Raw genomic sequence first — 19,988 nt, 5'->3', positions numbered from 1 at the left:
CATACCCAGTAAAGCTTTGAACTAGCCCAGTACCAAATCAGTAATATACACCTTATAAAATCATAAAATAAATGATTGATCCATACATTTTTATACTTAATAGCAACAACTACATCAAAACATGACTTTCAAAATAACATATGCTCATATTTTAAATAAACTGTGTCTTAGGGCCTAAGATTAAAAATTCTAAACTGGATTTAAAAAGAGTAGTATAGACTTACTTAGGCAACATTTTCAACTGGTTTTCTCTAAGTTCTAGTATCTGGAGTTTAGTTAATCTGTAAAACAAAGAACAAATCAAGACAAAAGAATCAAATATAAGGAATTGAATTAACTTATGCCATATTCTAAAGTAAAGCAGCATTAACTACATAGTTACTACATGTAGTGTAATATTAAATGTGAAAGAAGAAAAAAAAAGAATTTTAATAGAGCTAGGCATGGTGGTGCAGCCTTTAATCCCAGCACTCTAGAGGCAGAGGCTGGATCTCTGTGAACTCAAGGCCAGCCTGATCTACACAGAAAGTTCCAGGGCAGCAGGGATTACGTAGTAAGATCTTGATTAAAACAAGACAACAACAAATAGACTCTGATCCTCAAAATCAAGAGAAAAAAAAAAAACGCAATTTAAAAAACATTTTTTATTTCTTCTTATTACTGTATGTGTATTCTGCATATGGGTGTGTGTTCATGTGCCACAGCACACATGCAAAGGTCAAAGGACAACTTTATGCAGTCAGTCCTTTCTTTCCACCTTTATAGAGGTTCCAGGGGTCTAGCTCAGAGTGCAGGGCTTGTACAGCATGTGCCTTTATCTTCTGAGCCAGACGTCTCACTGACCACAGGTAAGCCACTTTAATACATTTTCAAAGGGACAAAGTGATTATCCCTAATTTTTTAATTCTGGAACGAATTCTATGCCTTTTACTGAAAATATCTAAAAAACTGCTTACCATTCTAGGATTATAGGACAATAATGCCCACCTGTAAGAATAGATAAGTAAGGGAACATTGAGGACCATGAAGAAAAACTCTCCTGACACCTGAGGGTGGGTACAGAAAGGTAAGAGAGACCTCAGAAACACATTCCCCTTTCTTAAGAACTTTGATTTCTAAAGGGAAAACAGCTAAATCAACTGTTAAGTCACTTTAGAATTTCATAAATGCTAACACAGCATTCAGTATCTTAAATACAGAGACATTGGTCCCATTAAAACATTGGGTTTTGCCAGCCTTAAGAACATTTTTTCCCCTTTAAATGTGCATTTACTGTTTATTTGAGACAATAAATCCAAGTGGAAATAATTCAAAGGAACTACAAGAATTGCAAAATGCTTGGAAATAATTAGAAAAGCCTATGAAATGTAATTAGTAAGTATTACTAAAGTACTTTGCACTTGTGTGAACTTTTCAGAACCTAACAATATAAATGTCTTTAGAGTAATCTATAATTTACCTGCCAAAATTAGCTGGTAAGAATTCAAGGAAAGCATCATTCAGATATAACTGGGTCAGGTTTAGCAGCTGAGAAAACCCATCAGGGAGCCTATATAAAATGTAAAAGAATTAAATTAAGTGCATATTTAAAATGTCAGTCTCTTGCCAAACATTTCACTCAGAATCTGTATAATAAAGATATCTTCTTAATAAATAATAGGTACCTCTTCACTTTTATTAGCGATCTTTAAATTAAGCTCTTTTTTTAACAACTTGTTGTAAAATCAGTAACTGTATGTTTTTTTACGAAAGAAGATAAAATTTGTCTTAGTATCATAAAATGTGCACAAAATAGTACATTTTGAATGAGCCATAAACAGAATTATACATAGGACATAACTATGAATCATCAGGTACCTTTCAAATATATCTTATCCAGCATAAACTAACAGGACTATATAAAGAATTTCTAAACACTAATAATGTAGCAAGATGAATGATTCTTGGTTGTGAGGATTGGTCCTGTAGGCTGTTAAGCTATAAACTTAAGACTCTACAAATTTAGAAGCCAGTAGTGTAAATACATAAACACAAACACACACACACTCACATGCCCAAATGTCCCCTAGTATTAAAGAGCCAACAATAAAGAACCACTGGGTTTATATTATTTTCAATTTCAACTTTTAGTCTGTAAATGATCAAGGCTTTAGAGCTTTATAATGAGCAAAGGAGAAATTGGAACAGATGAACGACAGATTAAGGCCAGATAAGAATACATGTTCTTTATACTTCTATTTACATATGCTTATAAAACAAGTTACAGATGTACAACTTGATGCTAGAAAAAATATTTTCAAATGAGTATTTATTTCATCTTTAGACATTTGTCTTGGATTGCTACAAGCATAAAATCCCATGACATATCAGACTTTGACTTGTTTATTTGTCCTTTACCTCACAATATTCCACCATCTTCAATACCAAGTAAAGCAACTCTATTTTTCGTAAAACTTACCATGGAATGAGTATTCTGGTTATTCTTTCAACATGGTTATAGCAAGCTGTATTTCATTCTGTTTACCTTTTAGCATCATTAACAACTCAATTTTGTGAAATTAAACAGCTTTGGTAGAAGGAAAACTTTGTTTACAGACATTACTATGATAAAAGAACACATAATCTCAGGTATATGTTGTAACCAATCACCTGTATTTTTCCTCAGTTTTCTTTTAGTTTGTTTTCAAAGTGCCCCATCTGGCTGCATGACATGTGCATATATTAGTCTCACTTTTTACTTTAACTATGAGATCTAGAACACACTCATTCTCTCTTTTAGATCTCAAATTTCTATCTGTAATATATGGGTTAGGAAGATTATTAGGAGGTGTCTAAAACCGAATCTCCATGAAGCTGGAAAGATGACTTGAAAGTTTAAGAGCATGGGCTTCTCTTTGAGAGAATCCAGGTTTGATTTCCAGAATCAAAGGTGGCTCATTACTATCTGTTACTTCAGTTCCAGGGGATTCAAGGCCTTCTTCTGGCCTCCACAGGTACCAGGCAAACACATGGTACACACAGACCACGCAGACAAAACACTTTCACACACACTCATATTCATTCATTCATACATGCATGCATTCCCCCCCCTCTCTCTCTTACACACACACACACACACACACACACACACACACACACACACACACACGGGGGCACACACATGGTACACAGATATATATTCAGGTAAAACACACACACACACACACACACACACACACACAAACAAACAAACAAACAAAAAACTGAATCTCTGTATAACTAAGATTGATACAATCTACATTCTACTACTGTTCTATAATTGTTAGAGTCAAGAAAGCAGCTTATAATTCAATTGAAAGACTTACTTCGAAATAGGGTTTACACTGGCCTCCACAATTGTCAAAACTTTACAGTTTTTAATATTTTCTGGAAATTCTTGGATTCCTAGAAAACAAACAACCAAATTAATAGAATATATTACAGATATTTCAGTCTTGGGGAACAGGAGTACTACAAAGGCCATAATAATAATAAAGACATTGTGGAGACTCAGAAACTAATTACCAACTAATGAAGAACTGACATCAGTGCAGAACAGGCCACTTCCACAACCATCTGTCTATCTCCTTTTAGCTCTCTTTCATTTGCCACCTTATAGCTGCTAAATTGATTAGTTTTCCTGCCTTTTCTTAGCACTTCTGAAAATCAGTACCTCTTCTATGAACTAGTTAATGATAAAATGCACAACATTTTATCATTCTATTTTTTCCCTCAGGTAAAAAGACAACTGCATTTAAAATGGTGGGTTCCAGACTGGGCTGGTCCTATGTAAATAAAGAACAAGCTGCAATCAGACCTGCAGAAGGGAAGGATGGAAACCAGGGATGAGACACACCCTAAACTGCGCCTTGGGCAGTACTGTCCACTCAGTAATAAACATTCTCCAGTATCTTCCCATGTCTTCACTCTCCTCTCTTCAACCTTCTTACTTCATATAATCCAGTACACTCACAACATAACTATTTAAGGGCCACAGTGATTCCTCACACTGTCATGTGCATGTTTCAGGAGACCTACTGGACATTTTGGTTCTGCATGTTCTTCAGACCAAATGAGGTAAAGGATTTTTTAACTCCCAATCTGTTATAGACCTGCATATTAGAAATAGACTTTTAAATTATTTTAGTAAAAGATTCTCTCCTCACCCCCACTCCTGAGATAGAGTTTTTCTGTGTAATAATAGTCCTGGCTCTCCTGGCATTCACTCTGTATCCCAGGCTGGCCTCAAACTCACTGAGATCTGCCTGCCTCTGCCTCCAAAGTGATGGAATTAAAGACGTGTGCCACCACTGCCCGGCTTAAATTTTGGTAAAAGATTTTAAGCATATACTCATTTCCTTAACTTATCATACCAAAAATATAGGAACAAATAATTTGTAAATTGGCAGCAGACCACAGCCCAATTTTAAGTACTAGTATCACTCTACTCTAAATGAACACTAATTATGGACTTTTAAAAAGCATCCCTTAAATAAATTTTATATAGTCTCCTTCATTAACACAATGATTATCCCAAAGGGTTGTCACTTTAGGGTTATTTAAGATCACATCAATTTCATCACGAGAAGATTCTATGTTTAAAACAACAACAACAAGCTTACTGTAACACTAAGTGCAGAGTTCCACATGATAAAATAAATGATGCAAAATCCACAACTAGGATATTATTTTGGACAAAACTCACCAATGAACTGGGTGTGGTAGAAGGTGTGCTTAACATATGCAAGGTCCTGGGTTTAATCCCCAGCATCATCAAAGAAAAAGAGTCACCAACAGATGCCAAAATTAGATTAAAAGTATAATAGTAATATTGTGAAAAAGATTCCTCCTATAAGAAACTTATAGAAGAACAAAGAGTAATTGAATCTGATGAGTACCACCAAAATGAAATGTTTTAGACTTATTGGCAGTTACCAGTTAGCTTTATCATGGGGCAACAGAGAAAAAACGCAAAAGCATACAACTTGAATTTAATGATGGGAAGCATCAAAAAAATAAAATAAAAATAAAAACCTTCTATTAAGAGAACTGTTAAAGAAATGCCAGTGTGATAAAAATTATCAAGAAGAAAAGGAAACCTGAGGAACTAGGAGGAGGAATCTGTCTTAAGAGAGCTGACTAAATGTAACACATGAAAGCAACCTATTCCAATATGGATGCTGAGAATATATATTGCTGGTAAGACATAACCAACTGTAGAAAAGAATTTGGTGGTTACTCAAAATGTTACATATAAAATTACAAATGTAATAATGTATAAATATATATTTATATATTAAATTATATATAATATATTATATATTATATTTATATATAATATATTTATATATTAAAAATAAATGTATAAGTAGTAATTCCACTACTAGGTATATATGTAAGAGTATGTAAAACATATGTTCAAATAAAATGTTATAAATGAATACTCATATTTTTTTTTCCCCCCCGGACTGTCTCTCGACCATTGCCAGCAGTCTGTTGTGGGGGTATCTTTGTGGATTTCTGTGGGCCTCTCTAGCACTTTGTTTCTTCCTATTCTCATGTGGTCTTCATTTACCATGGTCTCCTATTCCTTGTTCTCCCTCTCTGTTGTTGATCCAGCTGGAATCTCCCACTCACCCAAGCTCTCTTTCCCTCGACCCTCGCCCTTCACTACCCCCACTCATGTCCAGGCTGTTCATGTAGAATACTCATATTATTTAAAAGAGCCCAGATTCCATCAATAACAAATGAATGTATAAGCATAATGAACAGAATATAGTATGTTCACACTATGGAATATCAACATATGGTACAACAAGGATGAGTCCTGAAAATATGCTAAGGGAAAGAAGCCAGACACAAAAGGTCATATAGTTTTATTTATTTGAAAAGTCCACAATAAACAAATCTTTGCGGAAACAAAGCAGATATGAGGTTACTTGGTGTTGTGTAGCTACTTCCTACAAATTGAAACTTTCAACTCAAGTTCATAGACTTAGAAGGCTCAGCAAACTTTGGAAGAGTCACTCAGGCTCTCCCCAAGACTATATATAAATAGTAAACAATCTGGGGAAGAGGAGGCTGCAGTTCAGCTTCCCTACAAGCTGGGCAGGAAGCCAGCTGATGAACCTTTCACGCACTGTCACCTGCTTTTTGGTGATCCAGCTGCCCAAGAAGCACCCATACTTCTATAAGTAACCCCAGTAAACTCACTGGGCTCAGAACACTAGAACTTGGAACAATTTCTTTGGTCTGTCCGTGGTGCACTATCTGAGGTGACAAAAAAAAAAAAAAAAAAAAAAGTTTGCCCACGTCTCCATAGGAAAAAGTCACCAAACACCAGAGCCTAGGAGATGCTAGGCAAGGGAACAGCAATTCTTTATAGGATGATGAAAACTTTCTATATAGGTACTGGTAATGGTGAAATAAAATTGAAAATGTGCTAAACTCTACCAAAATGTATAATGTAAGAGATTCTTTAGTTTTCAATATCTATATATTATCTATAATTCCTAACCTTGTCTGAACTTTACATAACACTTTTTAAATACTAAGTTTGTTCAGGTACCTCAAATTCAAAGACATCTTTATTTTATTACTCAGCAAATACATTCCAAATACAACGTGGAAGACATGAACTACACATACTAGGCCTTTATCAGAGTTGCACTGCAGTAAGTGGGCTGGGGGGATGGCTCAGGCAGTAAAGTGCTTGCAGGACAAACAAGAATGAGGGAGTGAGTTTAGGTCTCCAGCACTCATGCAGAGAAGCCGGGCATGGAACCACAGGCCTGGAACCCCAGCTCTGGGAAGGTGGGGACAGGAAGAAGTCTGATTTTTACAATAGCAAGGAAACAGAATCCGCCCAGATGTCCACCAGCAGCAAATGGACAAATGAATAATGACACCATGAGATATAAACACAAAGGTATTTTACACACACACCAAAGTTATGAAATCTGCAGGCTCAAGAGGACAAGCACCATCTGTTCTCTTTCATATTCCAATGTCAGCTTTAACCGTTCTTTTTATTTTACGTGTGTAGGTGTTTCTTCCCCCTGCCTGCGTATCTGTATACCACATGCATGCCTAATATCTAGAGGCCAGAGAAGAGCCTCGGATTCCCTGAGACTGCAGTTAAAGCAGTTGTGAGGACTGCCCCAGGTCCTCTGGAAGAGGACCCAATGCTGTTAACAGAGAGTCTCTCTCCAGCCCCAAAGGGCCCAGGCTGGCCTCTAACTTGTAAGCCTCCTGCCTCCTCTTCTTCAGCATATTCTACCAGTGCGAGGTGCTACAATCTGCCAAGTCCTAGCTTGGCTTCTAACTGCTAAACCTGTGCATCTAGGGGAAGCAAATATGGCCACAGGGCAAGAAACTAGAAAGGGGCTCTTGCCTAGGAAGGGGAGAAGACAACAGAACATGAGATATTAATGTGGAAGGGAGAATACTGTGGGCAATAGAATACAGGTATGGAAAAGGAGGGGCAAGGAGATGGAAGGATCTTGGAGGTGGAAGGATCAACCAAAATTAAAAAAATGTTACAAGGAAACCTGCTATTTAGCAATTTAATTGAAAAGTATTCCTGAGTTGCCCTTGAAATGGCAGTGCCTACCAATTCCTCCATCTCAGCTGATAGCAATCTTGTCTTTCCAGTTGCATGATAAAATCAACAAGGTTATTTGTAACTCTCTTCTCACGCTCACATGCAATCCATCATGAAACACTGATTCTACCTTCAAGGATATCCAGTCTACCCACACCCATCTCTACCACTATTATCTCCAAGAACTAAAACTGTATTTGAATTGGTTGTTTTTCTACCCATGTTCTCACAGACTCTTCATATACATAGCTAAACCTAAATATCAATGTTCATACAAGTGCCTACAAGGCCTTACATTATCTGCTTCCATAAATCCCAACCTGTCTTTATTCCTAATATAATTTCATTTAGCTTATCACTCTGTTTTTACTACCCTGTCCCTGTGTTTATCATGCATGCTATGGATACTAGAGCCTTATAAAAATTAATGTGCTAGCTATTTTCTCTTTCTGGTGCATTTACTTCAGGAACCTACATGGCAAACTTCCTTACTTTCTCAAGTCATATTCCCAAAGAAGCTTACTCTCAAAGTACAAGTGTTATCTAGTCTGAGGCAGAAGAGAAAGACAGGGAAAATTAAGGGGACAAAGGAAAGAAACCCCAAACTCCTAGATCCTTTCTCAAGGACTTTAGACAGTAGTAACTTTTGTTTTGCCATTCCTATAGACAAGATTTAAGATAACCAATCCAGAGTCAAAAGTTCCAACAAAATTAAGAAGCTTTGCTGTAATGGTTACCTATATAGTCAATGTTTCTTTTATAAAGACATTTTAAGTAACAATATTAAAATACCAATGAATCGCCGGGCGGTGGTGGCGCACGCCTTTAATCCCAGCACTTGGGAGGCAGAGGCAGGTGGATCTTTGTGAGTTCGAGGCCAGCCTGGTCTACAGAGAGAGATTCAGGAAAGGCGCAAAGCTACACAGAGAAACCCTGTCTCGAAAAAAAAAAAAAAACAAACAAACAAACAAAAAACCAAAGAATCATGCTTATAGCCTAAACAGGTATAACCAACTATGGCCTTTGTCCTTTCACAGCTATAAACCTAAAAAGAAATTTGTAATCTCACAAGAAACTCCATCTATAGTAAAAGATGTGTCCTTTCTGTGTGTGTGTGTGTGTGTTTTGTTTTTAAGGAATGGTCTCACTCTGTAGTTGAAGCTGTCCTGGACTAACTGTGCAGCCCAGACTGGCTTAGAAACTATGCACTCGTCTGTCAGCTTTCCAAATGCTGGGATTACAGGCATGAGTGACCATACCCCACTTAAAAGACATGTCTTAACCCCCTTGTGCAATTTTTCTGTCCCATGGTTTTACCTGATCAGATTATTCTATCCAAGGCACTTCAGAAACCACCCTGGAATCTCACATACCAAAAAGTACAAGGAGAATGGAAAGATGATTCATTTGCCACAGAAGCATGACGTTCTGAGTTCAGATCCTCAAAACCCACATTAAAAAAAAGCTGTACATTGCTGGGCACTGGTGGCATACGCCTTTAATTCCAGCCCTTGGGAGGCAGAGGCAGAAAGATCTGTGAGTTCAAGGCCAACCTGGTCTACACAGTGAGTTCCAGGACAGCCAGAGCTACACAGGAAAAACAAAACAAAACTATGAACACCTCTAATCCCATGCTGGGGAGGAGGAGATAAGAAGGCCCCTGGGGTTTGTTGGCCAGCCAGTCTAGCCAAATCAATAACCTCCAGGTTCAATTAGAGATGGTGTCTCAAAAAATTGGAAAGACAGAGCCCAAGTGTGGTGATGCACATCTTTATTCCCAGGAGGCAGAGGGCAGAGGTAGACAGATCTCTGAGTTCTAGGCTAGCTTGGTCTGCATAATAAGTTCCATGCAGCCAAGGCTACAGGAAGAGACCCGGTCTCAATAATATAAAATAAAATGATTGAAGAAGATATATGACATTGATCTCTGGTTCTATTACACATGCACATTAACATACATACATAAATGCACAATAAAATAAGAGGGGGAAAAAGGTCTTTCAGCAACCTTTTGAGGTAAAACTTCAGAAGCCAGTGAAATGGCATACAAAATCAGCTCATTCTGTTCTTATAAATATAAAATAATTGGAATTTTGTTAAAACCTACATAAGTCTGTGATAGTTTAACCATCAACAGATAGTTGTCCTAGTAAAAGCTGGCCAGGCATTCAGAAGGAGAAGTAATGTTCTGCTGAACTACTTCACAGGACATCAGTATCGGACTAGGCCACTCTGTGACCATGACATAAGACAGAAACAAATCAAAACAACAACAAACACATATACATGAACAAAGACAAAAAACGACTGTTGTCCAAACCAAGAAATACCAAGCATCCCTTACTCCAGTTAAGATGTGATTACTGTATCTTAACTAATGATAGCTTGACCATTGCTGTAGTCTGTCCTACAGTAAGGCTTAAGACAAAGTTTAAGATAGCCAATCATAGAATTACCAAATGGCATTTCCCCGGAGAAACTCTCTGAAGACAGAGTTTTGTCTCTTTCTTAAGTTTAAGAAAACTTAAACCTTCCCTAAAATTACCAGGTAAACTGAAATCTAAAGCTCAAATCCTGTAAGTCTTACTATACTGAGATTCAACTGAACGCTTATGTACAGGACTTTGCTCACTGAAAGCCCAATTCTTCAATTATTGAGTTCCTATTTCTAGTTTAAATGTGTTCTTCTCAATTGGGAGTCACCATGTCTGCAGAGCAAGCACTTTACCAACTAAGCCATCTCCCCAACCACACTCCCAAGTACTGCAATCGTAAACGTACTGCCTGGCTAACTGAACACACAGAAGAACTATGTAAAAGATCGACAATTTAAGACAACAAATGTCCAACTCTTTCAGCTTTTTAAATAAATACAACTTGCTGGAGCTATTAATAATAAAGTACCCGCAATGTGTCCTGAATCCTTCCAAATAGGGAATAAGAGCTAACAACCTCAAAACGGTATCTGATATGTTAAGCTATTCAAATATTAAACTTAACTGATATAAAGCCTTAAAAAAACTGTATCTTAGATAGAAAAGTTTAGAGCTTCTTATTCAAGATTAATGTGATCAAATGTTAACAGAAAAACTCTTCTCAGAATATAAATTGCATCTACTTCTGTCGTGGTGGTCAAGTAAACACTAAGTAACATTTTAGTAGCTTTTTTTTTTATTTTTTTTATTTTTTATGTATACAGTGCTCTGCTTGCATGTATCCCTGCAGGCCAGAAGAGGGCACCAGATCTCATTACAGATGGTTGTGAGCCACCATGTGGTTGCTGGGAATTGAACTCAGGACCTCTGGAAGAGCAGCCAGTGCTCTTAACTGCTGAGCCATCTCTCCAGCCCCATTTTAGTAGCTTTAAGATATAATACAGACCATATTCACTTAACCTAATGTGCTCATTAGTGTTTATCAACGTTACACAAACTAGAGTCATCTGGGAAGAGGGATCCTCACAACTGAGAGCAGCCTCCATCATACTGGCCGACTGGCACGTCTGTGAGGCAGGCATGTTCTTGACTAAGGACTGACATGGGAGGACCTAGCCCATTGTGGGCAGTGCCACCCCTGCACAGGTGGTCTAGTCCTGGGTTGTGTAAGACAGCAGGCTGAGTGAGTTCTGGGAAGCAAGCCAGCAAACGGCCATCTTCCGTGGCCTTTGCTTCAATTCCTGTCTCCAGGCTCCTGAGTTTCTGCATTGGTTTCCTTCAATGACGGGCTCTAACTGTAAGCTAAAACAAACCATTTCCTTCCCAAGCTGCTTTTGGTCATGGTGTTTATCATAGCAACAGCAAGTGAACTAGGATACATAGTAACCTTTTATTTACATAGAATATCATAAAATCAAAAACCCAACTAACAAAATTCAAATTTCTCACAACTAGCCACATTGGTTTACCCCCCAAATGAATGTTTTTTGTTTTTGTTTTTTTTAAATCATCTCTTTAATAAAGTGGACTTGTAAAGATATATACATTAGGGTTAAACATTACAGGCCTATCAAAATCACCTCTGCTCTCAGTATGTAAATTGGTTAATTACAATGATGAGCATAAGGAATTAAAAAGACTAGAATTCATTAAGCAAGGTAACAGCTCTGACATTATTATCACAGTTCCATCTCTTCCTCAGCTTTATTCACCAACAATACACTGGAGCTTCATTCAAGCATCAGTTAAAGATAAAAAGGAGAGGGATGGGAATGGTGCCAGACATCAGTGACCCTGGTCTCAGAAGGAAGAGGTAGGACTGCCACATGCTTGAAGTCATTCTGGTCTATATGGCCAGCTCCAGGACAGTCTGGGCTATACAAGACTCTGACTCAAAATAAATACACAAATAAATAAAAATATAGTTTAAAAATGAAGTAAAAAAGAAGAAAATATAAAGAATGAGTAAAATGAGAGTAATCAAAGAGAAAAGAAAGAGGAGGTCAATTTAATATTTCAGTTAATATAACTTGCAACAGTTTACTGTCAGTATTAATGTCAATTCTCAAGGAAAAATACTGTTTAAACACTTACCCTAATATTTTAATTACTTGAAATGTTTTTCTAAATCCTCAAAAATACTCATGAGCTCAAAGAATCATTTAAGGAAGTGTTTGGTATTAGCAAAAAGAAACTTCTACAACTGGTTAGACAGACTCTCTACAGGCTACTAGTCTGCCATGACTACATTAGTATGTCGGCCTTTATTGTTGCATCAAAGTCGAGGGCACTAGCTGAATGATGCTTCAGTGCCTAACACAACCCATTTTATTAAGTGCTGAAGATCTGCAAGCAACAATAAATATAAATACTTTTTAAAAATGCATTTAAATATGTAAATATAAGAATTAAAAAAGGTAGCAAAATGCTAACAACTGGTGAACCTGTATTTCTTCAAGTCTTAAGAAGGATTTTTATTGGGTATGATTTTTTTTATTTACTTATTTTTTTTTTTATTATGTGTATGAGTATTTTGCCTGCATTTAAGTATGTGTACCATGTGTGTGCCTGGTGCCCATGGAGATGACGGCATCAGATCCCCTGGAACTGGTGCTATGAGTGGTTATGAACAACCACATGGGTGTTGGAAACTGAACTCAGGTTCTCTGTAAGAGAAGAAAGTATTCTTAACTGTTGTAACATTCTTCCAGCCCCTGGGTATGAAAATTTTAAAATAAAGAAAAAAAAAACAAAAAACAAAAAACAAAAAAACCCCAAGATATCCTATGAATGAGTCCAATCCAACAAAAACTATAAATCAATTTAAGACACATTTTTTTTAAAAAGATGAAACATTAAAGTTTGGACAATAATGTTAAATGATTCTATAGCAAAAATTAAAATAGCCCCAACTCTGGGTGTGGATATATTGCCTTATTTTTTTGTTTTGTTTGTGGGGTTTTTTGTTGTTGTTTTGACAAAGTCTCCCTCTGGAACCTGGAGCTTGCCACTAGGTATGGTAGCCAGTGAGCACCAGGGATCCATGTGTCTCGACCTCTCCGGTGTTGAGATCACATGCTCACACCACAATACCAGGCTTTTTTACATAGGTGCTGGGGACGGAATCAGGTCTTCAAATGTTTGTGCAGCAAGCACTTTACTGACTGTGCTGTTCCTTTACAGCTCGTAGTAGTTTGAATGGGAATGGCCCACACAGGCACATCCTATGTTTGATGGATTGGCCCCCAGTTGGTGGAAGGATTAGAAGGTGAGGTCTTTTTGGAGGAGGTGTGTTCCTGGGGGTGGGCTTTGATGTTTTAAAGGCCCACTGCAGGTCCAGTGTTGTTCTCTTTGCCTGCTGCCTGAGGATCAGAATGTGAAGTTCTCAGCTACTGCTCCAGAGCCTTGCTTGCTTGTGTGTCTCCAAGTTCCCCACCATGATCGTCATGGACTAACCCTCTACAACTGTAAGCTAACCCCCAGTTAAATGCTTTCTTTTATAAGTTGCCTTGGTCATGATGGCTCCTTGCAGCAATAAAACAGTAACTAAGATACAGCTAAGACACTGGTTGTACTGCAGAACACTAACCACTAGCAACTTCATCTAAACCTACTGTAAATAAATAAATCAAAGTCTTAAAAGGGATTTAGTCTTTAAAATAATGTAATTAACAATATCAAGGTAATCATTTTTGCTATAACATGTGACCTAAATGATGCTTTATATGGACTGTCCGTATGGAATGCTTTATACAGCCTGCATTTAGTAAAGAAATGCATATGGGTTTTTTTTTAACTTAAGATTTTTTTGGGGTGTAGGTAAATGCTTAGTTACTGACTCGACAAAGTTAACTGTAACTTGTGAATACAAAAGGACCATAACTATTCTAATTCATCCTAAAATGAGGCATAGTGAGTCCTGGAATTTATGCTCTATCCATATGTACATGCTCATATCAGAGCACAGAGTGAGCTGGGAACTAGGCCATAGGGCATGATTATTATGTACTGTCTGAGGATGCTGCTGTACTAATTTGGTAGGATTTGTTTCTAAATATTTTTTCCAAACATTGAAAAGAAAACATTCTCATGCACCCCATGCCACCACTTCAAACCCCTATCTTATTTAGTGCTTATTAAAAGCTGCATTTTAGGGTAGGGCATTAAAAAGTTACCCTCGTGTGAGTCCTTCATTCTTTTTTGTAATTCTAAAATATATGTTCATTTAAAAAATTTAAGAGCTCACCTTTTCTTCTCTCCGACTCTCTGAAAGATTTAAAAGTTTAAAATATTATCTTTTATGCTAGGTATAGAAAGCTAAACAAAATTCCTTATTTGTTAATAATTCATTATTCAGGAATCTATGTATGCCTCAGTTGAATGTGGAAAGAAAATCTTTCAAATGCAAACAAAATTAACATCTTTCAATAACTTTTTAAAAAGTCACACAAATTAGGAATAGTTCTATTTCTCCACATAATAAAGACCTAATATAAATTCACAACTAACATCATATTCAACAACTAAAGTTCAAGGCTTTCCTTCTACAATCAGGAACAAGACAAAGATCCCGACTGTCACTATATCCATTCAGCAGAGTGCAGCCATTCACCATAAAATGTTTCAGTCAACTATCAATCACACAAGCAATAGCAATCGATCACCATGTAGTTGAAAAATCCCTACTGTCAAATGCTACAGTAGGCTCCAGTGTCCAAGTACAATATATTACTCAGGTATATGTGGTGATACTGGTGTAAACAAACCTGTGCTGTCAGTCAGATAAAACTCTAGCCTGACAATTATTTTTTTTTAATTTTTTTATTCATTTTACGTAACAACCACAGATCTCCCTCTCATCCCTCATCCCACCCTCCCCACCCTCCTCCCCATCCCCGTCTCCTGCTTTCACTCCTTTTTTTTTTTTTTTTTAAATGCCAAATGCTGTTTATTGAAGGAGGGAGGAGGTCTTAAATACAGGCTTATAGCACAACGGGAGAGCCCCAGAGGGCAGAATTTCACTACCAATGTTTTACAATCTTGCATCTAAGCTGTTAACGCCCAATATGCAGGATACACAGACAAGGAACTTCCCTTAAGCATTCAAGATGGTGGAACCTGGCAGGGAATTAGCATAGGGAGGATATCAAGGTCAAGGTCAGCAAGCAAGGCAACAGTTACCCAAAACGGGGGCCAGGGCCCTACAGGTCCCCCTTTTACTAAAAAATGAGCTTCTGACTTAGGTTGCGTGGGATGTCAGCAGGTCACCTTACCCGTCATGTAGACGCCTGCCCAGGCCACACAGGCACTCTGTCTTGGGTTAGTGAGCGCCCCCCAGGCACTACCCGTCTCTGAATACTCATTATCATACAGGCTCAATCATGTGTGAGCTGCAGAGTTAACTGCTGCCAAAGATCTCAAAGTGGCACTGGGCTTGCAATCTGTGTGTTCGACACAGAAAAGACCAACAGAAGTCCTAACCCACCCATAGCCAGTAAAGCCTGACAATTATAAACAGCATAAATTGCCAAATTAACGTTACTGGCTTATATACTTACTGTTATATACTATTACTTTTTGTAATAATTTTAAAGAATATTTGTTACTATTTGGGCCTTAAATATTTCCAATGGTTTTACTGACAATCTCTAAGGTTGTTAGGAGATAGTGAGACCTTCAGATAGGTAGGGCATGGTAAAAGGAACTCAGGTAGTCAGGGCACATTTTGAAGAAAATACTGTAACACCAGTCCTCTGTTCTCTGTTTGCTTGCTGGCTGCCATGGGATGACTGGACCCCAACACATGTTCCTGCTATGATGCACTGTGCCACCAGCTGAGAGCAATGAGACCAGAAGCCATGTATATCTCAAACTTCAGAATTGGGAGTCAATAAAAAATCTTTGCTCCTTTCATTATTTTCTCAGGTATCTTGTCAGAGCAGTGCAAGACTGAGCGCAGAACTCCTTCCTACTTATAAGGAAACATTTACTGTATTATAATCCAAGTCACTTTCTCATACACCCCATGCCTACCATTGCTTGATTAGATTGAGACCACATAAACAACCAGCATGGCAAATAACCCTAAGGGTGCAGCAGCAGCACTCATATCTTAGTGGTATGGACTCTCTCACGGACTTAAGACCCACTCAACAAGAGGGAAATCATGCCTGATAATGGAAAGCCAGCCATCTACCCAGGGCTAGTTAAGTCATGGATCTTGAAGGAGAACCTACACCTGCCACTTTAATAAACCAGCATGATCTCAAACTACACTCTAAATATTTATCCTTATGCATATAGATAAGTACAGTTCTCACCCCTCATAAAAGTAGCTTTTCTTTACAACAGAGATCATTACAGTAAACCACAACCAGTCAAAATGGAGAGAAAAAGGGATCATGTGGTGCCCAGTACTGACTGATCCATCTACAACATAACTCCTGCGCCTAAGGCTCGGGGATCATCTCAGAAGACGGGGCGGAATGACTTTAAGAGGAACAGGGAGTTTGCTGTGAGATTCTGACTCCCAGGAATGTCAGAGAAGCTACACCCATAGTCTCCTCAATACGGCTGCCTAAACAGGACCTGAACACCACCACCAATAGATATGCTAACATGAAAGGGGGGAACCCCACAAGACCTCAACCCTAGACAAAGAACTACAGAGATCAGGTGTGGTAGCACAGGCCTTTCATCCTAACACTTGGGAGGCAGAGACAGCAGACCTCTGTGAGTCTGGTCTCATTGACCAGTCTGGTCTACATAGTGAGTTCCAGGATAGCCAGGGCTTTGCAAAATGACTCTTTCTCAACACCATCTCCCCCAATACACATACACAAAAAGCTTAGAGGCAACTAAGGAATATCGAGAGTGGGAGAGATAGTCTTCCTCAGGGAAGAGCTCCCCAAATTGGTTATCTAATATTAAATGATCAGGCCTGAAGTCATATACGTACAAATAACATATAGGCTGAGAAGGTTGTATTTATATTTAGGTAAGAACAATTTAAAAAAAAAAAGGCCATGAATTTGAGAGGGGAGGGTTACATGGGAAGAAGTTGGAGGGGGGAAATTACGTAATTTCAAAATATAAAAGATGATTTTAAAAAGACCATATTCTATATTTACCGCCCCCCCCAAATGCTGTATTTCTCAGAAAAACTTGTAAATGTATGGTCATTAAGCTATGTATAGCCATATTAAGTCCTAACCAGAGCAAGTGGGCAACAGAAAGAAATGAAAAGGGTCAATATTAAAATGGAACATACAGAAGTCACACTTCTATATGCTAACAATAATCTATCCAAAATTTTTCTTTTAAAGCAAAATCCCATTTATAATAGCTAACAACAACAACAAAAAAAAAACTACACAGAAAACAACAAAGCTATGATGAAAGAAGCTAGAACTGTAAATAAATGGAAAGGATACCCCATGTTTCCAGATGAGAAGGAACAGAACTGTTAAAATGTCCAAACCACACAGTGTCCTGTTGATCCAATGTACTATCAAAATTCTAATGACATTTTTCACAAAAACAGAAGAAAATAATCCTAGCAGAGTAGCACAAAAGACTCTGAAGCAAAAGTAATCTTGAGTAAAAGGAACAAAGCTACAGGCCTCACACCATTTAACTTCAAAATTCACCTGCAAGCTCTAACAACGAAAGAATATGGTGCAGGTATAACAGAAAAATGCCAATGGAACAGAATAGAAGGTCAGAAACAACAAAGGTACCAAGAACACATCTGCTGTGAGATATTTGATTACACTTTGTAAAGATATGTCGTTGTGATTGGTTAAATAAAAACCTAAACGGCCAATAGACAGGCAGGAGATATAGCAGGGACTTCTGGACAGAGAGAGCTCTGGGAAAAAGAAAGGCAGAGTTGCCAGCCAGATGCAGAATAACCAGGATAGGTATAGTGGAGATGAGGTAACGAGTGCGGGGAAGAACGTAGATTAAAAAATATGGGTTAAGTAATAACAGCTAGTTAGAAACAAGCCTAAGCTAATGCTGAACTTTCACAATAACTTTTTGTGTCATTTTTTGTGAGCTGGCAATGCAAAGAAAAATCTGCCTACAAACATCAAAAGGCAAGGAGGATCTCTTCAGTGGGACTGGGGAAAGCAGATGTCCCTGTGTAGACTGTGGGAGCCCACAAAGTTTTCCTAGTGAGAGCTGAGCTTGCTTTACCCAGCAGAGCTGCATTAGAGGATTGCTTGACCACGTGCACAGTTACCAGGTGATTGGAAGGGTCTGCACCTCTTGGCACACCTATAAATAGCCCTTTAGAAGAGACAGAAGGGGCTGGTGGATAAGGATCCAGGCCCTCCCAAGGCTATCCTATATTTCTATCTGTCTCTTTCTTGTCTGTCCTTCTATCTAAATATTTCTCACTTCTCCCTCCTCAAGAGTACCCTGGGGAAAAAGTAGGAGTGGGTCTCCCACAGTAGACCAAAGGATTCAAGGCACAAGACCAGATATTGTAAAACTACTGAAGAAGAAGAAAAAGAAGAAGAAGAGGAGGAGGAGGAGGAGGAGGAGGAGGAGGAGGAGGAGGAGGAGGAGGAGGAGGAGGAGAAGAAGAAGAAGAAGCAGCAGCAGCAGCAGCAGCAGCAGCAGCAGCAGCAGCAGCTGGAGCTAGTGAGAAGACTCTGCGGCTAAGAGTATATATACTGCTCTTCCAGAGGACCTGGCACCCACATGGCAGCTCACAACTGCTATAACTCCAGTTCCAGGGGATCTGACACATTTACACAGACATACATGCATGCCAAACACCAATACACATAAGATAAAAATAAATCATCAAAAAAAAAAAAAGCCACCTAGAAAATGGTTTTGTAAAAAATACGACACCAAAAAGATAGACAACAAATACAAAAATAAACTGGTTACATGAAACTAGAAAGCTGTGCACAACCAAACAAGTCCAGAATACAGTGAAAATACAGTTGTCTGAGTGGGAGAAAATGATTTGCAAGCCACACAACTTCTGAGGGAAAGAGAGAAGAAAGGTCTGCACTTCTATGCTCACTGCAGTATTACTCACAATAACTAAGATGTGGAATCAACCTGAGCGTCCATGAATAAATGACTCAATAAAGGAAACATTATATGCATGTATGTACAGTGAAACACTCTTCAGTCATTAAAAGAGGAGACCTAGTCATTGGCAACAGGATGGATGTACCTAAACACTATCATGTTAAGTAAAATAAATCAGTAATAAGAAGATGAACATCCCGTGATCTCCAATACTGAATATTAAAAGGGCAAGCTCACAGAAGCAGAAAGTGAAATGGTAGTTAGCAGAAGCAAGGCAGAGTGAGGGAGTAGGATGATAAATGTTGATCCAAGTCAAAGCTTTCAGTTAGGAGGAATACATTTGAGGAATACATTTGTACAAGATGGACTATAATGATATATGTACTTATTTTCCACTTGTTTTGAGGTATCATAGATTTTATATTTATAAACAATTATAAGCCAAGAATATGACACTGAATTTTATTGCATTTGACACAAAACAGGTTACAAAACTTTTGAAATGGGAAAAATGTTATTGTATTTATGTAAAATAGATTGTAGATGAAGTTAATACATTACAACATACTTTTAAACATTTGGAAAACAGAAATTCTAACAATGAAATATGTATCACAGGACAAGAATCTGGAGGACTTACCATTTTTGCTGACATCCAGTTCCCTGAGATTAATAAGATTTGCAATGGATGCTGGTAATGTTGTTAAATCATTGTCTGGCAAACTTAGTTTATGTAGAGACTGACAGTTAAACAGTTGCTAAAGAAAAACAGAGAAAGGGTTTTGATTACCTTTCACATTTCTTTAGGTATTTCATGAACTAATTTTTATACAATTAATATCCATACTAAAGCTAAATGATTTAGGCCTACTTTAACA

The 19,988-nt window shown here is 37.9% G+C and overlaps 1 protein-coding gene across 7 annotated transcripts in view; it reads right to left on the bottom strand.

Moving 5' to 3' along the window:
* Positions 1-19,988, bottom strand: part of Erbin (erbb2 interacting protein) — a 108,838-nt gene that overhangs the window by 50,599 nt on the left and 38,251 nt on the right. For all 7 annotated transcript variants that reach the window (XM_059276169.1, XM_059276164.1, XM_059276165.1 and 4 more), the window contains exons 4-7: positions 19,751-19,868; positions 3,345-3,423; positions 1,460-1,549; positions 225-281 (exon numbers count right to left, since the gene is read on the bottom strand). In XM_059276169.1, coding sequence (XP_059132152.1) covers positions 225-281; positions 1,460-1,549; positions 3,345-3,423; positions 19,751-19,868 — 344 coding nt within the window. The remainder of the gene's footprint in view (positions 1-224; positions 282-1,459; positions 1,550-3,344; positions 3,424-19,750; positions 19,869-19,988) is intronic.

The sequence above is a fragment of the Peromyscus eremicus genome, chromosome 11 (genome assembly GCF_949786415.1).
Source record: "Peromyscus eremicus chromosome 11, PerEre_H2_v1, whole genome shotgun sequence".
NCBI classification, from domain to species: Eukaryota; Metazoa; Chordata; class Mammalia; order Rodentia; family Cricetidae; genus Peromyscus; species Peromyscus eremicus.
Note: the sequence above shows the minus strand (reverse complement) of the source record. Positions and strands in the feature narration are given on the sequence as shown.